The following is a 22729-nucleotide window of genomic DNA, read 5'->3' as shown; positions in this document are numbered from 1 at the left end:
CCACCCCATTCTCCGAGGGGGCTGGCTTGCCAGCTGGCTGTCCACCGCCCTGCGGCCCTCGAGTCCCCTCTGACGCTCAGAACCACTCTGCCTTGGCAGCTCCGTGGGGGGATACCCCAGGGACCCCTGTATCGTAACAGACCTCTGCTCCCAGCTTTCTGCTCCCAAGGGAGGGCCGAGACCCCTGGAAGCAGCTCCCGATTCTCAAGCTTGTCCCTGGAGCCACAGGATGCCAACCAAGCGATGTCACACTCTGAGCCCCGGCAGACTCAGCGGGCCATCCCCTGAAACTACTGCCAGCTGCAGCCTGGGTGCAAATACATTAAATAAGAAACTAAAACAAGGTACGGTTTTCTCTATTAAGGCTCAGATAAGCTGCCTCCCAGGTCAAGTACTCATGAACGCCACGGTCCCTGGACCGAGGGCTGGGTGGGCAGGTGAGTTGGGGGCAGAGGCCTTCCACTTTCCCTCAAAAGTGGGGCGAGGGGTGAGGCAGGACAACGGGGGAGCCCTGTGCTGGTCTAGTCAACTGCTGGGGGAGGTGGGGGTGACCGAGGAAACCCCAGGCCCAGAAGGCTGGGGCTGCCCCCATTTAGGGGAACCCGAGGCTCTGCCAGCCCCAGGAGGGTCCAGGGAAAGCAGAAGGGACAGGAGCTCGTGCCCCAGGCTGGTGGGTCTCCTGGGAACCGCCCTCCCCCTGGGACTGAGCGCTTGTGGCGGGGAGGGTCTGGACAGGCCCCTTTGGCAGTCTTGCTGGGAGTTGGGGCACAGACCCTGTGGCTGGCAGGCCAGGCTCTGGGGGACTGGGTCCCCCCCAGCTCAGGGCCCCACCCGAGCTCCCTTGAAGCCTCACCAGCACACGACCACAGGGCTGCCCACTGGCCTCTACTCTGCAGGAACCAGCCCAGAGCCAATGGAACCAGAGACCAGTGACCACAGGGGCCAGAACCCCTACCCTCACAAGGGCCTTCTGGGGCCCCATGAACTCAGCCCTGTTTAGCCAGCCCCCCGAGATGACCCGAGAAACGGTACTCCCAGTGTCCTGTAGAAGGCGCCAGCTTCCTTTGGCGTCTGCCCCCGGCCGTGGGCGAGGCAGGAGGAGAAGGTGGGTCCGCTCACAAGCTCCCTGGGCCTCAGACATCATTTTCTGGGGTAGGGGTGGGGGAAGGAGGCGGGGGGCGGTTCTCTGGAGGGTCTGGGGGCTCTAGGAAGGCAGGAGGGCACGGGGAGGGCTTGGCTTGGGCCACAGGCCTGGCGGGGTCAGCCATCAGGGGTGTGTCCTAGGGACCCCTTCCTTGGGGGCCCTGGGGCCGATTTTCCAGTCTGTTGAGAAATACTGCGAGAAGAATCTTCAGGATGGGGCTGGGCCCAGGCCTGGGGGGCAGACGGGGAGGAGCGGAAGAGGCCCTCCTAATGCTTCTCAGCTTGGCTGACTTTCAGGGCGCTGATGACGCCATTGATGTTTTCTTCTGGTACCTGCGAGGGGTGGGAAGCAGAGCCGTGAGCCCCTGGAGCCAGGCTTGCCCTGCCTGGGGGCTGGTGCCGGACACTCACCAGTGCGTGGTCGAACTTGAAGGTACTGATGTAGTAGGCGGGGATGTCAGCAGCAGCTAAGGGCTCGGAGATCTGGGCCACGATGCCACACTCATCTGGGGACAGAGGCAGGGACCACGTTCAGCCTCCTCCCCACCCGCCACCCAGCACAGCCTCGGCCCCTCCCCTCCCTCCGCTGGCAGTGCCCGCCCTGTACCCGCAAGCTTCCAGAGACTCCCCACCCCTCCCCGCTCCAGCAGGCTTCTCTGATCTCTTTGGCCAGCAGTGAGCTCTCCATCCTCAGGGCTCCACAGAAGCCACTTCTGTCTAACTGTGACCACCCTCTGCCTGTTTCCCATGCCTCGTAGTTCGGACTCATCTTCCTGGCCATCTTGCGAGTTCCCTAAACAGAGCTGGAGGTAGCGTAGCGTGGCGATAAAAGGACGTGGGTTCAGGCCCTCTTTTTTGTCGCCCTTTTCTAGCCAGATGACGTGGCCAAGTCACTTCCTCTCTCTGAGCCTCAGTTTCCTCATCAGAGTCCCCACTGGGTAAAGGTCCCTGCCTGTCTTAAAGGCAGTGTCAGGCATCTGATCACGAGAAATGTCATTTCCTTCTACTTCTGGATCTCCAAAGCAGTGGCCTTCTGGCCTCCTCCAAACCTCAGCCAATAAGGTGGTCTTGGGGTTGCCTGGGGATGGTTCTCCCCTCTCCTCCACCCTCCTCCCTGCTTTGAAGGCACCAGGAAGACCTCCAGGATCTGAGGACCACTCTCCTCTCCATCAGCACAACCCCTCAAAGCTACTGTTCTGATTCTGGCGATGATGCATTTCCCCAGCGCTGTCCCGATTGGGTGAGAGAGTCCAGATCTGGACACCAGCTCCCCATGGGATTCTGGGGCCAGAGCCTGGGCATCAACCTGGGCTTCACCCTGGGGGACCACCCACAGCCTCCCCAGCGCCCTTTCACTCCCCGGCCCTGGTCCTGCTTGTCAGCCCACGCTGGGACCTAGACATGACCCTGCAGGTCTCTCAAGCTGCTGCTTTCTGCTTGGTCTCCCAGGGCTCCTGGCTGGGCCCATGGGCCCCTTTGGTGGCTGTACAGGCCTCGTGCTTGCACTTCTGGTGACCGTCTGTGCTGCTACGTGGTGGAGACCGGTTGTGTCCTAAGATTCTTTAGCTACAGACACATTCATTTTCAGTTCTGTAAAGGGGGGGCGGCGCGGGTAGGAGATTAGGGTCTAGAATGGTGCCTTTCAAACCGTGGGTGGTGACCCATTTGGGACATCAATTTAGAAGGCTGGTAACCAGTGTTTTATAAAATGACGACAGAAAAGGGAAGGACAAATAGCTCAGCACCAGAGCGAGTGCAGTTTTGTGAAACCGTAGAGTTGTTTGTGTATGTGTGTGCTGGGCTGTGATGGAAAACATATTTCCTGCAAACCGTGGTCTAAAACATATGGAATTCACCAGTCTAGAATCTTTCAGATTCTCAAGTTATTTTTCTTGCAGGGCTATTTATAGCTATTAGCCAGGCGCTAAAACCCTCCACATCCCGGGAAGGTAGATCCAGCTGCTGCCTGCTAGATTCACAGTGCTGCTTCTCACACACTGTGTCCCTTGTCGCCCGCCTGTGAGGCCACTCAGAACAGCCCAGGGCAACTGCAGATGGTAAGATGATTCAAGTTTCATCTACTATCCCACCTCGATTCTCCCTTCAACCTGACTTTCTTTTTTCTGTAATATTATTATACTGAGTGTATTTTGGTAAACTTTGAAGCAAAGCTGGGGATAAAAAGATAAGCTGATATGTGTCACTAATTATTAGAGAAATGCAAATAAAACTACAATGAGGTACCACCTCATATGGGTCAGAATGGCCATCACTAAAAAATCTACAAATAACAAATGCAGGAGAGGGTGTGGAGAAAAGGGAACCCTCCCACACGGTTGGTGCAGCCACTCTGAAAAACAGTATGGAGGTTTCTCAAAAAACTAAAAATACATTTGCCATATGATCCAGCAATCCCACTCCTGGGCATATACCCAGACAAAACTATAATTTGAAAAGATACATGCACCACAATGTTCGCAGCAGCACTATTCACAATGGCCAAGACATGGAAACAACCTAAATGTCCACTGACAGATGAATGGATAAAGAAGATGTGGTACATATATACACAATGGACTACTACTCAGCCATAAAAAAAGAATGAAATAATGCCACTTGCAGCAACATGGATGGACCTAGAGATGATCATACTAAGCGAAGTAAGTCAGAGAAAGACAAACACCATATGATATCACTTACATGTGGAATCTAAAATATGACACAAATGAACCTATCTACGAAACAGAAACAGACTCTCAGACATAGAGATCAGACTTGTGGTTGCCAAGGGGGGAGGAGGGTGGGGGAGGGACGGAGTGGGAGGTTCGGGTTAGCAGATGCAAACTATTACATACAGAATGGATAAACAACAAGGTCCTACTGTAGAGCACAGGGAACTATATTCAATATCCTGTAATAAACTAAAATGGAAAAGAATATGAAAAAGAATACATATATATGTATATATAACTGAATCACTTTGCTGTACAGCAGAAATTAACGTAACATTGTAAATCAACTCTACTTCAGTAAAAAAAAAAAAAAAGAGATCAACTGATATGCACAACTTCCTGCTTCTCATCTGAGTCTCCAGTGACGCCTGCCCCTTTGCCTGTGATGACCTGGTGAGGCTTTTCCACGGTTTCTACCGTGGAGAGGCACCACTGCGTCACAGCCACCTCTGCTGGTGCCGCCCTCTCCTCCCCATCAGCCGGCTTAACATCCACTGGTCACCTCTGGGGCCACCTCCTCTGGGAAGCCTTCCCTTCCTCAACCCTCTCCAAGCCTTACATGTCCTTACATGTGACAGTGACAGCAACTGCTGCTTGCTGAGCACTTGGTGTAACTGACACGTCACGGAGGGCTTCGCACCACCCTGAAGCAGGATCTACCACCATCCTTGTTTTACAGACTAGGAAACTGAGGCTCAGAGGTTAAGCAACCTGCCCAAGGTCACCCTGGTTTCCTTCAGCTTCCTTCACTGGCGAACTTGCCTCTAGGCTACTGGGTCTCCACGTCCCCACGGCCCCAAACTGGGCAGCAAATGTGGGTGGGAGAAATGCTGGGGTCTGTGGAGAAGGTGGCCCCGAGAGACAGGCTGGAGCCCAGGGTTGGACCAGGAGCCTTCAGTGTACATTTCCTAGCACTGCAGAAAGCAGCCCACTGTCCTGCCCCCGGGATGGCTCTGGCTTTGGCCTTGATGTGAGCAAAGTTAGGGGGTGCTGTCCAGTCCTGCTAGTTACTGTCCATCTGCCAGCTTGTCCAGAGAAAGCCACAGGCAGGCGGCAGAACCTGGTTCCCTCTCCGATCTGTGGCCCTCAGGTCAAAATGCCCTGCCACCTTCATGTCCTGTCCCAGAAGCAGAGCCCCCTGGGCTGACCCCACGGCCCCTGGAGCAGTCTGAGCTTTATCTGGAACATTCTGCACTCTGTCTATGGGAAATCAGGGTTTACTGATCCCATCAGGGCAAGCTGAGGGGCACTCCCCGAAACAAATGCCCTGTGATTTACCAAGAGCCTCTTCTGGGTTCAAGGTCTTGGGTCTGACAAGTCTAGCCCAAAGAAATCATGCCTCATCAAGACAAAGCTCGCTGCAGTCATCACAATGGGGCCAGCAGCCTACACTCAGCGCCGGGAGAATCGGTACCGTGTGGCCCTTCTAGCTGAGGGGTCTGAGACCTGTGGCCCCTTGGGATATGCTGATGGGAAAAACCATTTACCAAAGACAGTTTGGACAATTGTGGAAACTGAAGCTAGACTGAGTCTTGGGGGATTCCTGTGAATTTTCTCCTGGGGGATCAGGTCACTGTGAGTACATAGGGAAAAGGGTGAGGGGCTGGGATGTCTGATTTTTACTGTGAGCTGTTCGGCAATTGTGTTAAAAAAAAAAACAAACTCATGGCTTCCCTGGTGGCTCAGTGGTTGAGAGTCCACCTGCCAATGCAGGGGACACGGGTTTGTGCCCCGGGTCCGGGAAGATCCCACATGCCACGGAGCGGCTGGGCCCGTGAGCCATGGCCGCTGGGCCTGCGCGTCCGGAGCCTGTGCTCCACAACGGGAGAGGCCACAGCAGTGAGAGGCCCGCGTACCGCAAAAAACAAACAAACAAACAAACAACTCATTAAAAATGACAACAGTCATTCTTCCCTGTCAACAGTGGGACTAAGGAGAGATTTTTTTTTCCTCTTCTATTTTTATCATGTTCCCAATATTCTAATAATCAGCAGGTTTTAATTTTTCAGTGGGGAGGGGGCGGAGAAGAGTGCTTTGCTTGAAGCTGCTCTTCCATCCTCCGAGGCCAGTGCCTCCCATGACTCACTGGTCAAGGAACCGCGTGGCCTGTGGGGACCTCAGCCTCCCCATCTATACCAGGGGTACAGATGCACGGCGCTCGGCAATGCCGGCCCCAGCCCCCCGGGCTCACCAAATCCTAGGGGCTGTCCTCCAATCCGCACCATCTTCCAGAGCTCTCCAGATGCGCTCGTGAACAACAAATTACTAGGAAACCTTGAAAGGGAGCGAGCGATGTTAATCCCCAGATGTTAACGGTGCTCCCTCTGCCAGCCCTCCCTGGAGCATTCCCTGTCCGTGGGCACTGATGTAGGGCCAGAGCAAGGGGTTGTCTGGCCTGAGCTCAGGGGCCCCAAGGACTCTCCCAAGCCCTCAGCGCACTCACTCTGCACCTTCCTCGTCTGGGGGTGGGTAGGGGGAGCAGGAAAGCAAGGCTGGGACCGGGCTTTGGAACAACTGCCCCCGTTGCTCAGGCTGGGCAGGGTACCCCCCCTCCAGCTCCAGACGGGGGTGGGGGGGTGAGGGACAAACAGCACTGGATGGCACTGGATGACCCGGGGCCTTTGTCTCTGAGCGGCCTGTCATCTGTAAGCCGGGGCCACTCACCTGCCATGAAGGGCTGGGGTAGGGACGTATTAGGACCAAGTGGGTGATAAGCCCGTCACAAGCCTCCACGCCGGGGCCCGGCTCACCTCTGCTGGGTCTGCACGTCCATCACCAGGGAGATGTAGCCCTCGATGAGGGAGAAGGAGAAGAAGCGGATGTGGCCACAGTCATCGCCGGCCGCCATGGGGTCCTTCACTCTGGGGGTCGGGGCAGCTGGTGAGGGGTGGAGTGGGGCACCCGCGGCACCCCAAGCCCCACCAGGCCCCCCTGCCCCGCCCATCAGTCTGGGGGTGTTGGGAAGAGCACGGGCCAAGTCCTGGCTCTGATCCTGCCTTGCTGGCGGACCCTGAGGCACTACCTGCATCGGTCTCTGCATCTGTGAGGTGTGGATGATTCCACAGTATTCACAGAGGTGAGCACCGCACTTCACGTTTCTGGAGACCCATCCCGCCCTCGGAACAGGCTACACTTGCCCCGTCCTGGGGGTGGCTTCTCTGTCCCTGTGATGGCCCACATCTCAGGGCACAGTCTATGGTCACTGTCAGCTCACTGGCCCCTGGCCCCGCTCCACTTGGTGTTGGCCAAAACTTACAATCTGCCCTGAGGAAAAATGCAAAGCTGTTGTCCACCAAATGAAAACACCTGAGTTCCCAGCTCTTCAAATGACTGGGCTTGCCCTAGGAGCTCAGGTGACAGTAGGGTGTTTATTATATCCGCATGTGGGCCTAGGGCTTCACCAGGTTTTGGGGCTCCCAAGGAATGCCATTCTCCCTTCTTAGAATGGGGATCTGGGGTACAGCCATGTCTCGCTTCTCAAACGAGCTCCCAGGGCAGGTCTGTGTCTCCCCCCCTCAGACTGGGGCTACTAGACAGAGCCGTGTCTCCCCCTGGCCACCCTGCAGCCCCTCACACCCGAGGAGGCCCTACCCGTTGGAGTAGAACATGACATCCATGAGGAGTGTGGCAACAGCAGGCAGTGTGTCCGGGTCCAGGCTGGTGACACAGAACCTGTTGCTTGGGCTGGACAGTGGGTGGATGACGGGCCTCTGGACTGTGAGAGCACAAAGACAAGGGGTGCTGAGGCCGGGAGGAGAGGAGCATCGTGGGGCAGGAGAGGGCCCAGGAAGAGGGGTGGGGTCAGCCGGCAGCTGCTCTGGGGAGGCCGGCTGCAGGCCCTGCAAGACCTGGCCCCTGTTGCTTCTCCAGCCTCCAGCACCCCCTATAGCTCTCCTGATCCTCCCGGCCCACCCCCAGGCCCCTGGGCCTTTGCACATGCCATGCCGCCTGCCTGGAACGCCCTTCCCAACCTTCACCACCTGGCTTAGCTCCTACTTGTGCTCCAAGCTTCAGCTTGAGAGTCACTCCCTCTGGGATGCCTGGCCTGATAGCCTGGACTGGGTCAAAAGTGGCCTCTGGCCGTTGCTGGCTGCATCCACATCCACTGCCCTGGCTAGACCTTGGGAACAGAGTCTGATCAGGACTGTTGTACCGTGTTATGCCTGGCCCTCAACTGATGCTCTGAGAGTGGGGCTGCCCTGGGGCAGGACCTGGTAATTCCTTGAGGTCTCTCTGCACAAACCCCCCCTCCTCCAACTCACCCATCTTGGGCTTCACGAAGCCGTTGGTGATGCCGAGGTTCTCAGCTGCCACTGTCTCGCCATTGACGACCCGCAGGATGGTGAACTCTGATGACAAGGTGTGGGTAACGAAGGGCAGGTCCCGCTCACGCACCTGGGGACGGGGGGTCAAAGAGTGAGTGCACCATGGTCCCTGGATGGAGTGGGCCTGGGGTCACCAGCCCCTTCACTCTGAGATTCTGTCCCCAGAATGAGCTTCCCCTGTCCTTGCCTCCTACTGTCCTGGTTGGGGACGGGAGCCTGGGACCAGGGGCACATGCCTCCCCAGGGGCAGCAGGGAGGGGAGAAGACACCGTGCCGAGGGCCAGGAGGTGCAGGTCCACTCCCCCACTCCCTCTCGTGTGTGGTGCCCACACCTGTCCCTGGCCTGGGAGGACTCTCCAGGGTGGCCACGCCCTATGGGAGAAGAGCATGAATAACACGGTAGCCAGGAAATGCCGCTGGTTCCATGACCAGACACACTTGCCACCCCAGGGGAGGGGTGTGGGATTGGGGGAGCCAGACATCCAGCTAGGAGGGCATCCCACCCACACACGCCCCCAGCCCTCACTTCCTGGCCTCCAGCTTAAACCCAGCATGGTCCACACAAAGGGCAGGCAGTGGGTGGGGCTAGAGCCCAGCCAGGGCCATGCTGACACTGGACTGATGACCCTAAGGTACCCTTGACCTCTCTCTGAGCTGATCACGAAATGGGGGCGGGGGAAGAGGCACAAACTTTACAGACCACATCCGAGGGGGTGCCCATGCTGCCTGGGCGTGGGCTGCAGCTTGCTCACCAGGATGAAGTCCGTCTGGTAGGTGGACAGCATGAACACAGAGATGTTCTGATCGGCCAGCGGGGCGATGACCGACTTGGCGATCTTGGTCACACCGATGGGCTGGGAGCTGGAGAAGCTGCCACCACCTGACACCACGTTGAGGGCCAGCCAGGTGGCGTCGGCCACACTCAGGTGTTCCGAGGAGGGCAGCTCTGGAGGGGGACACAGAAGGCCGGCTTATGACGGATGGGTCCCAGCTGTGTGACCTTGGCCAGCCCGCCCTCTGGGCCTCAGTGCCCTCATCTGTCAAAGGAGGACAGGATCGTCCTTAAAGTCCCATCCTGGGAGGACCGAGCAGGGAAGGCTCCCAGAGGACTCTGGATGTGCCGGGCAGCTCAGCAGGGCAGGGACCATGGGAACAAGGGGTTTATCTGTGCTGCGCCTCAGTTTCCCCAGCTGTGAAGTGATGAGTACTCAGCAGTAACAATTTGTCATTTTTGGTTCTCACTACCTTTCTGGGTACCAGGTGCTGCCATCACCACCTTGCACCGGTGGACTGGGTCCCATGGTTTTCAAACTGGTTCCCAGGAACCTCCCAGGGGCTGTGGGGTAGAGGGGAGGCCAGGAGAAGACAGGGTGGGGGGCCTGGGATTTTTCTCCCTGCTTCAATTAGACCTGTACTTCAGGCTCCTCTGCAAGCACATTCGGCTCCAGAAGGCCTCCTGAGGTTGCCACCTTCCAGTGGGCAGTGACTGTCACCCAAGTCCCTCCTGAGAGCCTGGGGGTCCTGGGGGCGGGGGCACCGGCAGGGGCAGGGTGGGGGAGGTTCAGAGCGGCAGTGATCGCCCCGTCTCCTTGACTAGCTCACAAAGACCATCCTTCCACCCCGTCCTGCAGAAAGAGTACCCAGGGGAGGCTGTGCACGGGACATGGTACCCACACGTGCACAGCTGCATGGACAGGCGGCCACAGAACAGAGCACAGGTTGCACATGGAACTCTCCACGCATCACAGCCACCTGCTCAAACCCACCCTGTACCAGGACTGTTATTTCACCCCGTACATGTGACAAACCAGAGCTCTGAGGGGCTGGTGACTTACCCAAGATCACTTAGGGAATAACAGAGCCAGGATTCAAACCCAGATCTGACTTATAAACAGACCCTTATGCTCTATGCTGGGCACCACATGGGCAGAAGGGCCAGGTCCCCAACAAGGGGGGCGCTAAGAAGAGGGGCCCGGACACTGGTGAGTTAAGGGGCCTGTGATGATCATCATGCTGCCCGAGGGAAGCTGGGCTGGGTTGTGCTGGCCTCAGCAAGATGGCTCCGGAAGCCTCATCCAGGCTCCTACCTGCCCAGCTAAGGTCGTCATGGCAACCACAGCCTATGGAGCCCATTGGCCCTGCTGGCTGAGAGGGGCCAGTCCTCCGCCAGGCTGGCTGGAGAGGTAGGCTGCTTCCCAGAGAAGAGAAGGGGTTTGGGAGGGGGGAGGCAGGAGGAAAGCCTGAGCTCAGGCTTCCACATCTAGTCTCTCCACCTGTCATCTGGGGTGTCAGAAGAGAGACTTCTCAGCCCCAGGACCGCCAGAGGAAACATGCTCCCCAGAACTGAGTGTCCCAGTTCAATTCTGAAATTCTAAGGGGTCTGGAACTGGCCATGGAGGGGATTTCCTGGGGGCAGTGTTGTGAGCCCCCAACCCTGCCATCTTAAGCAAAGACAGCCCCAGGAGCCACCGAGGGCCAGGGTGCCTTGATGGTCCGTCATCTGAAGCACCATTTTAATATACTAATAAATAAAATATTAATAAATATATGTAATAAAAAATTTTAATTTCACTTTTCATTAGGGCAGAACCCCAAAAGCCTTCTTAGGAAAATTCTGGAAGGGTCCTTACCATCACCGCGTGCTAACACATCAGGACCACGTCAGCTTTTGTGAACCTGCCTCTGCCTGCCTGTTCCAAGCTCCTCACAACTCAAAACTGCCCGGTGGCTTTCCACGTTCTCTGGAGTAAAAGCCAAAGTCCTCGTGACACTGGGAACCAGCACTGTCCCAGAGGGCTTTCTGGGATGATAGATATGGTCTATACCTACGCTGTCCAAAGCCACTTACCCCACGTGGCTACGGAGCACTTGAAATGTGGTCAGTGCTACAGAAGAGATACAATTTTAAGTTGTATTTAATTTTGGTTCCTTTAAATTCCCATGGCCGTGTGGGGTGAGCAGCTAGTTCAAGTCTACAATTGGCCTCACTAGCATGCCAGCGCCCTGGGGTGGTTGTCTCGAGCGGCTTTGTTTTCTGCTATTCTCAGCACCTGGCACACGGAGGCTCCAAAAGAATGGACGAGGAGGGACGTGGCGACTGTCCCTGCCCCTCTGCTCTGCCCAGGCCCCTGCTCCCACCCATCGAGCTTCTCTGCTCCCCCCGCACCCCCCACCCCGGCTCAGACTCTGTGGTCAGGGCTTGGTCACACTGCCAGACCCCAGGTGGCGGGTGGCCTTCGACATCATCCCACGCTCCTATACCCGACTTCCCAGGATCAGGCAGGGGGCCCCGGGGGAGCCAGTGTCATCCCCAGACACTGCCAACTCCTCTGAATTCTTAGTCCAGTGGTGCAGAATGCTGTCCACTTGCTTATAGACCTGGCTCAGAAGTCAGTCCCTGTCCCATTTCACAGAATAGGAAACTGAGGCCCAGAGAGGGAAGCTGACTGGCTGAAGGTCACGGTGCAGTAAATGGGGAGGGCACCTCATTCTGGCACCGTGCCACGTCTGTCCAGACCCGCCCCGCCACCAGCCCGTGGTGGGGTGTCGCGAAAACCCCTCTTGCAGGGATTAGCTTCAGGACTGTAAAGTTGGCGGGGGTGTGTGTGTGTCCGGGCAGCTGAGGTTCCAATGTCCCAATTCTGACACCGTGGTTCCACTGGCCCTGTAAGGCCTTCACCTGGCAGGTGGAGCCTCTGCTGCCCCAGCCTCAGGCCTGCCCTCTGTCCCCGGCCTGAGTTCCACAATCCAGTGGAGCCTGATCTTTAGCAGTGGGGTCCTCGGCGAGCACGTGAGGGTGGTGGCAAAGAACACAGGCTTTGGGCTCAGACAGTGACAAACTCTAACCCTGGCTCCGTCCTCTGCAGCGGAAGCTGCTGGGAAGCTGCTGCTGATACAATGGGGAAGGCCATTCCCTCCAAGTCCGCAAAGCGCTGGGGTATGTGCATTTTTAGGGGGTGCTAGGGTAACCAAGGCTCTGCTCCGAGGAGTCTCTCAGGGGGTTTGGACAGGTCCCGTGGAGAAGCCCAGGCCTGAGGCCGACTGGAAATGGGGGCAGAAGTGGGTGGTTGGGGGATGGCGGGCAGCCTGCAGGCTGTCACTGCCCAGAGGATTTCAGCTCAATCCAAATGCTACTCAGAGTTTGGGCGGCCGGTGAGCGGGGGTGGGTCTGCCCGCCGGTCCCGGCTCTCATTCCTGGATGGAACCCACTGAGGTGCTTCAAGCAGCAGGCCTGGACTGAGAGGGAGGTCAGCCCCGGGTCAGTGGTCACCTCTCTGAAGCTTCCAGAAGGGTGAGCTTTGTCAGAGCAGCAAAGCAGCTGGAGACCACAGTGCTCGCTGCTTCTGGCCCCAGGGACCCCAAATGCTGCCGTGGCACTCCGGGAGCGAGGGAAGGCCTGCCTGGTCCCATCGTCACCCAGGCCAAGCCTCAGGGTGCCCGAGGTGCCGCTGTGGGGCTGGGGGCTGGGCTACCAGGAGCTGCCAGGAGGGAGCCAGCTTGCTCTTTCCTAGAGGAAAGGTAGACACATCCCAAGACTGAAAGGGATTATTAATACTGTCACTGCCCATCATCCAAGACCCTAAAGATAGCCTATCAGAGCTGAGGACGCTCCCTGGCGGATCGCTGAGGACGCTTGCCACCTCCCAGAAAGCAAGTCGACAGCTCTGTTGCTGGGAGCCCACCCCACCTCCCCAGGAGTCCCCTGTTTCCTGCTGCAGGACCTGCGGTTCCCTGTGCTAAGTGGTCACGTCCTCTGTACAGAGTCTGTCAGGCTTCTGCCACCCTGCCTGCAGCAGGGTCAGGAGTCCTGGGGTCAGGTGGGCGGGTTGTGTCTTGGCTGTGTGACTCTGAACGAAATCACCACCTCTTGGTTTCTTAGTTTTCAAATGTTGGGCTGATGAAATCAGGATAGACTCCAGAAGATGCTTGGAGGATTAAATGGGATAATCCCCATCAAGCGCGTAGCTAAGTGCCTGGTGTCCGAGGGCTTGCCAAGTGCCAGAGCCTTTCTGTTATAATGTTGCTGCTGGGAATTTTGCTGGTTTCTGGATAGAAGTTGGGGAAAAATGTATCAAGAGTTTAAAAATGTACAGTTTCACTGTAAAGGAGTAGTTACACATGGGACAAAGAAAGAGTTATGGGTATGAACGTTCAACCCAAAAGGATTTAAGACAAAGACCTGGGAGCTACCAAAAAGTCAACGCCAGGGCCGGGTAGACGAACCACAGTTCATCTGTGACAGAATACTATGCAAGGTTTTCCAGCTATGAAACACATTTTCCAATCATGAAGGAAATCAGAATATAAAATTTATGGTAGGTATTAATTATGCAATTAATGTCTCATTCTGTAGGTGTGGTAAGTAGGAGAGGGCTTTTATTCTTAGCTGATACAGGCTCAGGTATTCAGGGTAAGCTGTCCTGAGGTCTTAGTTTCAAGTGGTCCATTAAATAATAAATGTATGTGTGCACTGTTTATGGACAAGAAGTGAAAACAGTTGTCCTCAAAGGTGACCAGCCGGCAAGTCTAGTTTCAGGTGGAGGGAACAGGGGTGTTAATTGTAGGCTCTCAACGGTTGTGCAAGTCTGAAAACTGTCAAAATATAAAGAGTATCGGGAAAACACACTTTTGAAGGCTATCTGATATTGGGAAATTATACTGAGTGGAATGAAAAGACAAGAAGCATATACACTACAGGTCAACACAGCGAAACATCCACACCTGGGGGTATAGAATGTGGAGACCTCGTGGGAAGGACTTTGCCATGAGGCAGCCCTGGAGAGGTCGAGGGAAGGGGGTGGGCGGGCGGGAGCTGGGGTGTCATGGGAATGATGCGGGGGACTCTCCAGGGAAGCAGCCCTCCCTGCAGCAGGCACCCCATCCTCAAGGCCTACACCTCCTCCCATCCTGGGAGATGTAATCTCAGCTCCAGGCTGAGCAGCCAGGCTGTTATTTTACACAATGCGGGAGACGCTCCAAAGGCAGGTGTGCATCATCCCCCAACAGTGCTCACCGGGAGGGAGGGTCGGCTTCAGGGGACAGTAAGAACTGGCCCCGTCTGGGATCCGAGCTCCTTCACTGACCTGGACCTCATGCAGAGGGGACCCCTGCTGGGGGTATTACTGAATTGGTAAATTAGGAGCTCAGAGCTAGGCGGGAGATGCGGGGAGTGCTGATGGGCACTGCACTGTTTGCCCTGGTGGACATGCAAAGTGGAGGTGGCACGTGACTCCCGGATGCATGTCATACGGCCACACGCACACCTTACAGAACTGGGAGGGAGGGAAGGAGGTGATCCTGTGTTAGGGACGAGGCCACGGAGGCCCCAGGTCAGTGAGCAACTTGCCCAGAGGTAGCAGAGGCTGGATAGAACCTGGGTCTTCCCCTCTCAGCCTTGGGTGAGGCCAGGAGTTACTTCTCGACATCCTCCTCCCTCCATCTTTCGACCGATCACGGCCCCAAGCCCCAAGTGTGCTACAGATCACACTGACACACATAAGGGGACTGTGACGGGTGGGGGGCTCCCCAACATGCACTGGGCCCCTCTAACTGCAAACTTGGGATTCTGCTCATTACCCAGAGGTCAGGGCAGGCACTGCTGCTCCTATTATTTTGGGTCTCTGATAACACCTAGCATTGCACAAAGTAGGTGCTCATTAAATATGTAAAAGCTCAAAATACACACACACACCTCCCTTCTGTTGGCCACACAGACACACAGCAGCCATTTGAGCCAAGAACCTTTAAAATTCCAAAACGAACAAGGAGCTGTCTGGTTAATGTCACTGACAATCGCCCCTCCCTCCCAGGAAAGGTCCAGCATCTTACGTACAAGTGAATTGCAGACAGCTGCTGGTTTCTAACCACAAAAGCTTCACAATGGAGATAACTGTTGGCGCACAATAACCAATGTACCCTGGCTGATGGTAACAGTGGCCAAGGGAAGCCCTTGGGTGAGAAGCATCATTTGCAGAGCTGGGAGACGGGGCACCATCCTTCATACAGTGTGACACAGCCAGCATCCCTCCCTGGTCCCACCAGGGCAGCCACAGGACCAGACTCCCTTTCTGAAGAGGAGTCTCCTGAGAGAACCCCCCCAGAAGCGAGGTGAGAGGGTAGAACTCAGCATCGCTACCTCTCACTGCAGCCTCCACCCCACCCCAAATCCTGCCCTCTGAGAGCAGACTGCCCTGGGCCTGCCCCCTTTTTCTCAGCTGCTCCTGACCTTGGTCTGCTGGGAACCACCACTTCTCAGCAGCACTTTCTCCTCATTTCGGCTGGAACCACCCTGAAAGCACTTCCTGCTTCAAATGCCCCTCTGTCACTCACAGTGACTCTGGGCGCATAAATGGCGGCTTCCTCGCTTGTAAAATGGGTCTCCACTCTTTACCCTTCAGGCCACTGGAATGATCCCAGGAGGTGATGTCTCTGCTGGGCTCCAGTTAAGAGTGGCGGAGGGGGAACGGGAGTCTTACTTTGTATGGTTTTCCCCTTGTATGGTTTTCCCCTGTAGCTCCATAGTGTAAGCGCGAGAGATATTTACTACTTAAATATATGTACACAGTTTTTTCTCTGGTAACGATGGATATCCAAGCAGCCTGACGTGCTGACCAGGAGTCATGGCCTGGAAGTGAGACCCTGGCTCAGAAGTCACAGAGCGGCTGGGCCCCTCCTGGGCTAATAATTTAAACGTGCTCCCCCACGTCCTACCTACCCTGTTCTAAAGAGTAAGCCGATGACCCCTTTGTCACCGGCTCCATTCCAGCCACTCAGGAAGGTTCAGGGAGAGGCGGAGCGAGACTTCGCCTCCACTGTTTATGGTTCCAGGGAACCTCAGGGTCTGTAAGTCCCTTAGGAGCTGAGGCTCGGTCCTCACACCTCCTGGTCTGCCCTGCCTTACCCTGTCTGGGGCCTGGCCCATGGAAACATGCATAAATGACATTAGTGGTGAGGCCTTGGGCAGGCTACACATCACATGTCTGTGCTTCAGCTTCTTCAGCTATAAAGTGAGGACCATAAGAGTCGTTTCCAGTGTTTAGCACAGTGTCTGCAGACAGAAGCACCTGCAGGGCTGGTAAAATGTGTTAATCTATGTTGACTGGTGGAGGGGTGGGCGTGGAGGTCCAAGACTCAGCTCCGGTCTTGCTTCCTATTTCGAGGGCCTCTCCTGTGGGGTCTCCTGCACGGCGGGGCATCCCCTGTGACTCACTCTCGCAGCATCCACATCCTCCTTGCACAGCACCCACCGCGATGGCAGCTCCACAATTAATGGTGTAATTAGCTGGCAGGCCCTGAGGCTCATAGGGTCGGAGGTGGGGTCTCTCATTCCGGCTACATCTCCAGGGCTCAGCAAGATGCCGGCACGTAGCAGGTGCTCAGTAAATACTGCCCCCCACCCCACCCCGACCCGGGGCTGGCTCAGAATAACCCGATACTCAGCTCAGCCAAAGGATGGCTCCCTGGTTACTGACAATTCCTGCAAACACAGCCTTCCAGGACCAGCAAAACTGGCTCCCCAGGTCCCGCAGCTTCCCGCTCTCCCTGCTCAAGGAGTTTTCTTACCTGCTGCCTTCAGAGGTAGACAGTTAGTCAGAGATACTGATCTGGGGAGGTGGATTAGATAGAATATCCCTTCCCAGAGAATAGACACTCTGGGGGTGTTCCTTCTACATCCGAGGTGCCCTGATTCTCAGCAGTTCTGCGTAAAGGCCTGAATGCCCATGAGAAAATAAACATGTGCTTGGGTTGCCTGAGCAGACATTCTTCATGTGAGTTGTGGCTAAGGCAAAATTCCGGTCTGTGGTTCCTGTGCTCAGGAAATGTCTGATGGGGGACTTCCCTGGTGGCGCAGTGGCTAAGACTCCACACTCCCAATGGTCAGGGCACTAGATCCCACATGCATGCGGCAACTAACAGTTGGCATGCCACAACTAAGGAGCCCTTAAGCCACAACTAAGGAGCCCTCAAGCCACAACTGAGGAGCACCCCTGCTGTGACTAAGACCTGGCGCAACTGAATAAATAAATATTAAAAAAAAAAGAATATTCTGATGAATGAATGAATGAATGAATGAGTGACTGACTGACGACACAGGCGTCTTTGGCAAAGGGGCAGGGCCTCCAGTGGGGTCGGCCCCATTCCTGCTCTGGCCACACAGCCGCCCCCCCTTGGAGGCATGGGGGGGCCCGTAGGATGTGGGGAGCCGAGCCCAGTCCCCCATACTGACTTGGTGCCCTAGACCACGTGCGTGTGAGGACAACAGGGCCTAGCTGGGAAGCCGCTTCCTGGGGCTTCACTTTCTCACCAGTAAAGAGGGTCAATACGCATCGAGAACCACAAAATAGTCAACTCCTGACTCCGCAACACCATTTCTCAGACTCCGTTTTGGGAATCAACCTGCATAAGAATACATGTTGTGCACTGACAGAGTTTATAAGTTTCTCATTGGAGGACGATGAAAACAACTTCAACTCCAACCGTAGGGGCCTGGGCAAGGAACCAGGGCTGCTGTTGAAAGGCTGTGATATCACAGCATATTTTGTTGCTATGTTAAGTGAAAACATCTCTATAAATTAAACAGACTGCCTGAGAAAAGTTGGAAAGAAAACCACGAAAAAAGTGACCAGTAGTTGTCTTGTGGGTAGGGCTAGGGTTTTAAAAACTGTTGGATTTGTTGCCCTCTCTACATGTTAGGAAGACTCTAACTTAGCAGCTCTGAATGACCACCAGCTCTTGGGGGGTCCAGCTCCTCTGCTGGTGAGTCTGGACCCACGACTCCCGCCTCCACTCTCAGTTCCGCATTGATAATCACAGGACAAGCACAACACCTTCTCATCAAGTAATACGTATCGGTCAGCACTCGCCACCAATGAGCGTTCACTGTTACTTTAGAGCCAGACAAACATAACGAACTTCAATAATAAAACTAGGGCTTCCCTGGTGGCACAGTGGTTGAGAGTCCGCCTGACACGGGTTCGTGCCCCTGTCCGGGAAGATCCCACATGCCGTGGAGCGGCTAGGCCCATGAGCCATGGCCGCTGAGCCTGCACGTCCGGAGCCTGTGCTCCGCAACGGGAGAGGCCACAACAGTGAGAGGCCCGCGTACCGCAAAAAAAAAAAACAAAACTAGAAGGATGTGGAGGATGAGGGAACAGGGCTTCTTTCTGGGGTGACGGAAGGGTTCTGGAATCGGAGAGTGGTGACAGCTGCACAACCTTGGGAATATCAAAGACCACGGAACTGCTGTACATCTTAAAATGATGCACTCTCTGGTACGTGAATTCTATCTCAATTTAAAAGATGGAAGGAAGATAAAGGAAAATCATAAAAGGATGGTGACTGGAGCACATTCCTGTTCGAACAAGGACTGAAGATGTTTTGAAAGCGCCTCCCTCGCGGCAGGAGTCCCAGAGAGCATGCCCCCTGCCTTCCTGGTTGCTTTAGCTCCTGGCTGGGGAAGCACCGCCCCCTTTCAGCTCTGGGGCCTTTCCTGGGAAGAAGTCTCGGGAGCAGAAAGGGAGGGGATCGGCCAGAACACAGGAGAGGAGGAAGCTCTGCCACCAGCAGGTGGGGACAGAAATAAGGGTGGGGGGCGGGCAGCCGGCACTGACTGACGGCCCCAGTCCAGCCAAGCCCCTGGGGAGAGAAGCACTTACCCAGGAAGCCCTCTTCATCGACAATGATGGTGTAATCCTCCGGGGTCTCGGTCAGACTGAAGAACTTGCACCTGGGTGGACGGACAGACAGACACAGGGTACTGTAAGTCCCAGCAGACCCTGTGGCAGACGCCCGCCTCACCTCCCCCCCACCCGCCCCCATCACCGTGACCCGGTTTACCCAGAGTTCTGCCCCAGGCTGCTGGGGGCTACTTATTTCTCCATCCACTGCCTCAGTTTTTTTTTTTTTTTTTTTTTGCGGTACGCGGGCCTCTCACTGTTGTGGCCTCTCACGTTGCGGAGCACAGGCTCCGGACGCGCAGGCTCAGCGGTCATGGCTCACGGGCCCAGCAGCTCCGCGGCATGTGGGATCTTCCCCGACCGGGGCACGAACCCATGTCCCCTGCATTGGCAGGCGGACTCTCAACCACTGCGCCACCAGGGAAGCCCTACTGCCTCAGTTTTGACTCAGGAGGACTCAGAGAGGCCTAGGGACGCTGATCGTTTCCTCTGCACCTCCGGATCTTTGAGGACCCCTGAGCCGGACAGCCTCCAGGGTCCCCTACAGGCCCAAGGGCAGCTCTGGCAGGGCTCATGCAGATGGACTGTGTTTTCCCCGTGCCCTCCATTCCCCACACTGTGACCTTGAGGCCTCTGTCGCTGTGTCGTGTCCCCTGCCCATGGTCCTGGCCCCTCTCCTCACCAACTCGAGAGCTCCCACTGTCATTTATGGCCAATTCGCATCAGCCAACCGACAGCCCAGCCTTCAGGGTACTTTTCTCCCTCGCAGGAGAGAGGGGCGTGGCTGTCTGTGCCACTGTGCAGCAGGGGTCCTTGAACTGCCACGTGCTTGCTGCCTTTGGTAATACTGCTTAGCCTGGGGTGTAAGTTGCTCATTTCCTCCCACAAATGGGACCATCAATTTCCCAAGGCCAGGGAGGGTCTGGCAATCACTCTGTCCGTCTGTATCTCATCCCTGCTGGTCTCAGCCCTGAGCACGCTCTTGGCACCTGGCAGACACGCTGGGCTCTGTGTCCAGACAGCCCTTGGGCTGGGCTTTGAGGCTGTCTCCAGCTGAGGGGCTTACCACCCCCTCAACGCCCGTCTCCCTGTCCCCCGTCCAGCTAGACTGGCCCCCAGAACACCCCAGGCTCAGCTGTAGGGAGAGACGGCATTGCACAGGCAGCGGTGTGCAGGAAACTGCCCACGGTCATTGATTTATCTGGTGTCGCTGATCTCAAGTATGGGGCTCAGCTCGGGCTCCATGCCCGATGTGTAAAACCCATCCATCACAGGAAGCCGTGACGGAAGGAGGCCCAATGAGTAAGCCTGGCAAGGGCCCGAACAGCACTTCTACGAAGATTAAAATGGGAAAGGAACCCTGAAGTGGATGCAGCGTTGCTGGGGATGGGGGTGGCCGGAATGTCCGCGGATCTCTCTCCCCCTGGTTCCCCTCTCCTGGCAGCCATCCTGCCACACTGAAGCCTTATCAACAGAAGCCCCGCAGCACCCTTTTCACTTTATTCTTTAAATTTTCACAAGTAATGAGATCAGCCGGAACTGGTAGGACTGCAAAAGGGTACAGCCGTTTGGAAGATGGTTTGTCAGGTTTCTATAGAGTGAAACATACACGACCACTGGCAACCCTGCTCCTGGGTATTTAGTCAAGGGAAATGAAAACATACGGCCGTGGGGCCGGTATGCAAATGTTTACAGCCTTTATCTGTAATCACCCCGAACTGGAAACAACCCAAATGTCCTCCCTTCAGCGGGAGAACTGGGTAGACTGTGGCACATCCGCACCAGGGAATACTGGTGAGCAATGAAAAGGACTGAATTACTGATTCTTGCAACCATGTGGACGAATCTCAAGAGCATTTTGCTAAGTTACAGCCAGACTCAACAGAAGACATGCTATGTGATGCCATTTATATGACATTCTGGAAGAGGCTACACTGTAGGGATGGAGAACAGATTCCTGGTTGCCAGGGGTTGGGTTGGGGCTGACATTTGAGGGCCACCGGGGAACTTTTGGGGTGAAGGAGGTGTTTGGTTCTTGACGGTGGTGGTGACAAGATGATATACATTTGTCCAAACCCGAAGAACTGTACCCTAAAAGGGGCGGCTTCTACTGCATATGTGACTTATACCTCAGTGAACCTGACTTCAAGGAAAACGCTTCGCCAGAGTTGTAAACAAGGTGGCGTTCCCCGCCCCCCTCCCCATGACACTCTGCTCAACCAGCAGCAACCACACTCTTCAATTTCCCTCCAGCTCTTTGGTTTTCAAATTACATCTCTGTCCCTGCCTGTCCCATATCCAATTTGCAACTACTGCCCGGACAAATGAAATCTATAACTGCTGGGCGACAATGGCAAATTATCACTTAGTGAATGGCAACCACTGGTCTGGCCTAGCTCCTCCTTGGGGACCCCTGTGTGCTAAGAAAGAGCCTCAGAAGCCCGCCCCCACCCCCCCGCCAGTCACCAGACTGCCACAAGCAAGGAATCCCTGGGTGGGGGGAGTGGCCACCCAGTCATCCGGGAGCCCTGAGAAGGCAAACAGATGTGGTACTTGCTCCCTGTGCCCTCCCGGTGGTGAGGGATGCTCCAGAAATAGACCATATAAATGACCCTGGAGGGCATAAACACCGGCAGAAGGCAACATCGGCCTCTGCTGCCGATGGGGTATGACTATGCTGTTGAGGTGACCCGTCTCCAGGGGCCGAGTGCCAGCTGTTATCTTGGAATGTGCACCTTGGCGTGGGCAGGCCTCCAGGAGGGCGAGTCAGTCGGAGGGACCTGCAGCTACTGCTCTGGTCACACACTCGGGAGCAGGCCTCCTGCTCTCCTAATATTACCCCCTCAAGTCCTACACACCTCTGAGCTCACCCCACCTTACCTCCCAAGTCGCTCTGAGGTCTGTTTCCCCCTCTCTCCATCACCCCCTCCACGTGAGCGCCTGCCTAGAAGTCTCCCCTTGCCTCCCTCCCCCACTGTTGCCTGCCTCCTTGTCTCACGCCCCCAAAGGTGGACAAATACTCTTTCCACTGCCCAGCACCCCCTTCCCTCTTCTTTGGCTGGAGACGTGCCGCTCATCCTTCAAGACCCAGTTTAAGCATCTTGTTTGGGGTGAAACCTTTTCTGATTGGCCCCACCACCTCCTCTCTCTCACTTCCTACCACAGGGGTGGTCCTGTCTGGATGTTAAAGCCACTGTGGACAGCTGGGCTTGGTGGTGCATCACACCTCGAAGGGACAGTTCATTTATCTCACAGTGCATGTGAAAGATGCCCTTAGAGTTGGGCTGTGTACAACCTGTACAACTGCACATGATGGTCTTGAGTGCTTTCCACACTCTATTACAAGTAATACTTGTTTCCCCAAATGGACCATAAACTCTCACAGGCAGGGACGGTGGGTTCTCTGTACACACACCTTGTACCTGACACTGGCTGGACAGAGAATCAACACTCAAAGTCTGATGAGCAAAAGAGTGAACTGTGGCCACGTGCCTACCCCCAAAGCCAGAGAAGCCCCAATCAGAGCAAACACTGCTTGCCCTTGTGTGGTACTGCCTTGACTTGCCCCCTCTCTAGGAGGCGCTCAAGTCTCCAGTCCCAACTCCATGCTCTCTAATGAGCCGTGGCGAGATGAACACCCCAGATGCCGGGCCCCAGAGTTTGTGGCCTCTCTGTACTTTGTTTACAAGGAGCTGGAGAGAGCACCAAAACCCAGCAATTACCCAGCCTGCTGCTGAGTGCTGTTAGGAAACCTGGGGAGGAGGAGAAGTGTTGGCCCTCTAGACGCCCGCATGCTGCTTAGGAACAGGATGAAACAACAGGGTTAGAGAAAGCAGCCTGGGAGAGCGGGAAG

General features: G+C 55.8%; 1 protein-coding gene across 1 annotated transcript in view; it reads right to left on the bottom strand.

Annotated features, from left to right (window-relative positions):
- Nucleotides 1–295: 295 nt before the first annotated feature.
- Nucleotides 296–22729, bottom strand: part of CASTOR2 (cytosolic arginine sensor for mTORC1 subunit 2) — a gene marked incomplete at its 5' end in the record, with an annotated part of 54650 nt that continues 32216 nt past the window's right edge. The window contains 8 exons of the mRNA XM_079719633.1: nt 296–1476; nt 1555–1649; nt 6067–6149; nt 6626–6736; nt 7467–7590; nt 8138–8270; nt 8953–9146; nt 18856–18926. Coding sequence (XP_079575759.1) covers nt 1411–1476; nt 1555–1649; nt 6067–6149; nt 6626–6736; nt 7467–7590; nt 8138–8270; nt 8953–9146; nt 18856–18926 — 877 coding nt within the window. The 3' untranslated portion in view covers nt 296–1410. The remainder of the gene's footprint in view (nt 1477–1554; nt 1650–6066; nt 6150–6625; nt 6737–7466; nt 7591–8137; nt 8271–8952; nt 9147–18855; nt 18927–22729) is intronic.

Source organism: Hyperoodon ampullatus, assembly GCF_949752795.1.
Source record: "Hyperoodon ampullatus genome assembly, chromosome: 14".
NCBI classification, from domain to species: domain Eukaryota; kingdom Metazoa; phylum Chordata; class Mammalia; order Artiodactyla; family Ziphiidae; genus Hyperoodon; species Hyperoodon ampullatus.
The sequence above is the reverse complement of the archived record's forward strand: the minus strand, read 5'-3'. Positions and strand labels throughout refer to the sequence as shown.